Genomic DNA, 2,240 nt, shown 5'->3' with positions numbered 1-2,240 from the left:
TCGGAGTGCTCACCGCTGTCAGCGGAATATCACTCGCTCACATGAGCAATTGGTAATACCCATCGACCAAATCGAGTGCACTTTACTTTGTACATCCCACCATGTTGTTCTAAAGAACATTGAGGTTCTTCGAACCATCGCCCCAATCTGGTTCGTCGCGGGGGAACGACACCACTCAGTAGGCGCTGGGCGACCTACTGGGGAAGAACTGAGTTTTGTTGAGCCTCAGGGGGGCATGGGTCAACAATGCTCAGCCCCGAAGAGCTCCGTACTCTTGAACACAGAACGTGTATGCATGCTGGGCCTGCTGGTCGTCGAGGCGATTGTAAAGGGCTTCAAAAAGCCATGGAAAAACCTCATCGATTCCGGAGCGTTGGGCAATTATGCTCGACGCTCCACGATGGAGGAAAACAGCTGTATGCTGAGGCGCTGAAAGCGCGGCTGGGTGACATCGTCACTGTTCGCTTAGCGATGGGGAGACGTGTCACGGTCCCGTTTCATGATCTTCATGGATACCGATATTCCAGCACTGATGAATTTTCACAATTGCAATGTAGATTTCATACAAATGTACCAAAATGTGGGGGGTAAAATACACAAGAATACAGTCTAACCCAGTCCCAGGTCGCTTATGATAAGCGTCTGGGTCTTTAGGCGCAGAAACGGGAATTATCTCTACAAGATAATCCCACATTTTGTCATGCACCCGACGGACCATCAATGCACTGGGAGCGGAACCAAGATGATCTCAAGTATCTTGTACAGTCTTTGCGCTAACTTAAGATTATGGTTTTTGGAACTAAAATTAATCAAAGCTACTTAATGTATGTGCGATACTTACGTACTACATATAGTGTTGATCACTGTTCATAACAATATCACGACACGAGCTTTTTAAAGACATCGCGCAAAAAGAACGTTCAAGAGCTTCCACTTTGCATCAAAGTTATCGTTGTCACTTCCACCTTTTACTGTCTGCTCTTGTGAGCATTTCATGCATCGAGAGCCCACCCCCATCCTAGGTAAAGATCCCTAGGTGTTCCCGAGTGGGAGCAGCCACAGTAACTCTTCCAGTTTCGATCAGGTGCCTTTATCTTCATCTTGAGATATAAGACAATTATTCACTGTAAAAAATTTCACCCCTCCTTTGCACGAATGCGCACTCTGTGTCCTTCAACTAATTTGGAATATATCACGAGACCTTGGGCGGGACTCATGACGCATCCAGCTTGTTACCAAGATGCTCAGCCTGGCTAGCCAGTCGATTTTCCTGTCTTCACGCGGAAGAAAGGTAAATGAGTCCATCAAACTTTGCAAGACATGATGTTAGATATATATCATCAAAAAGTATTTCTCCACGCCAAGGTACCCCATGTGCACACGTATCCGCGTATACGTTCGACTAAAACAGAGAGAGACGAGCGCTAAAATTATGCGAACGTTTTCTGATCCGTCACATCTCTATTCCGTAGGAGTATCTCCAACGCGTGAAGCATTAGTGGTCGAGCAGAACGGTGTGTTCCATTGCGTACTGAGCACTGGCGAGAATTCAACTAAATTTTGTGAAGCAAGCAAAACTGAATACGTTTATCGAGTGCTTAATTATGAGTTGAGCTGCCAAAACAGGGCATAATCACCAATGTAAAACTCATCACCTCATTTTCTATTTATCACCCTACTACTCTCCATAAGCTTGCTTGCATAGCTATCTGCCATATTTCAAACTATACACTTGATAGTGAAAAGCGCATTGCGCTGAGCTATACTGCCTTTTCTATCGAGAAAATAAAGCAGATGGTACGTCAATTCGTTAGTGGCGGTGGGGCCAGCGCAATCTCTCCGAAGTAAAACCACCGGCCCACGCGTTTTTAGTGAAAGTTTTGTATTACTTGGCCAGATTCTGGTCACAGCCCTGGAGACCACTATTTGCTCCACTAAATCTTGGGCCAGTGACGGGATAAGAAATACACTTCAATGTTGGCTCTTGTGAACCATTTCGATTATGGCGACACATCGTATTCTTCCTAGAGGACTGATACGCTGCAGCGCAAGTCCGTGAGCGTGATCCCCGATTGACACTAAAGCACCCTAGGTACTTCTGTCATACCGTACGAGGCTCGCGTGTCTTAGACACCGCTACGCCCCCAGGGCTTTCTGCATGCATTATCTGCTCAATGAGCCTTGTGTCTAGGATACGAAAGACACCCAGCCTCACTGGTTCCAAGAGCGACCGCGGGCAG

At 46.6% G+C, this 2,240-nt stretch overlaps 1 protein-coding gene across 1 annotated transcript; it reads left to right on the top strand.

The window, feature by feature from the left end:
• Positions 1 to 1,372: 1,372 nt before the first annotated feature.
• On the top strand, positions 1,373 to 1,961 carry PHALS_08874 (uncharacterized protein; the record flags this gene model as incomplete). Its single annotated transcript, XM_024724301.1, has 3 exons — positions 1,373 to 1,514; positions 1,706 to 1,797; positions 1,830 to 1,961. 3 exons carry the CDS (start codon positions 1,373 to 1,375, stop codon positions 1,959 to 1,961), a joined length of 366 nt encoding a protein of 121 aa, XP_024575192.1.
• Between the last annotated feature and the right edge of the window lie 279 nt (positions 1,962 to 2,240).

The sequence above is a fragment of the Plasmopara halstedii genome (genome assembly GCF_900000015.1).
Source record: "Plasmopara halstedii genome assembly, contig: Scaffold_323, whole genome shotgun sequence".
In the NCBI taxonomy this organism is placed as follows: Eukaryota; Oomycota; class Peronosporomycetes; order Peronosporales; family Peronosporaceae; genus Plasmopara; species Plasmopara halstedii.
Note: the sequence above shows the minus strand (reverse complement) of the source record. Positions and strands in the feature narration are given on the sequence as shown.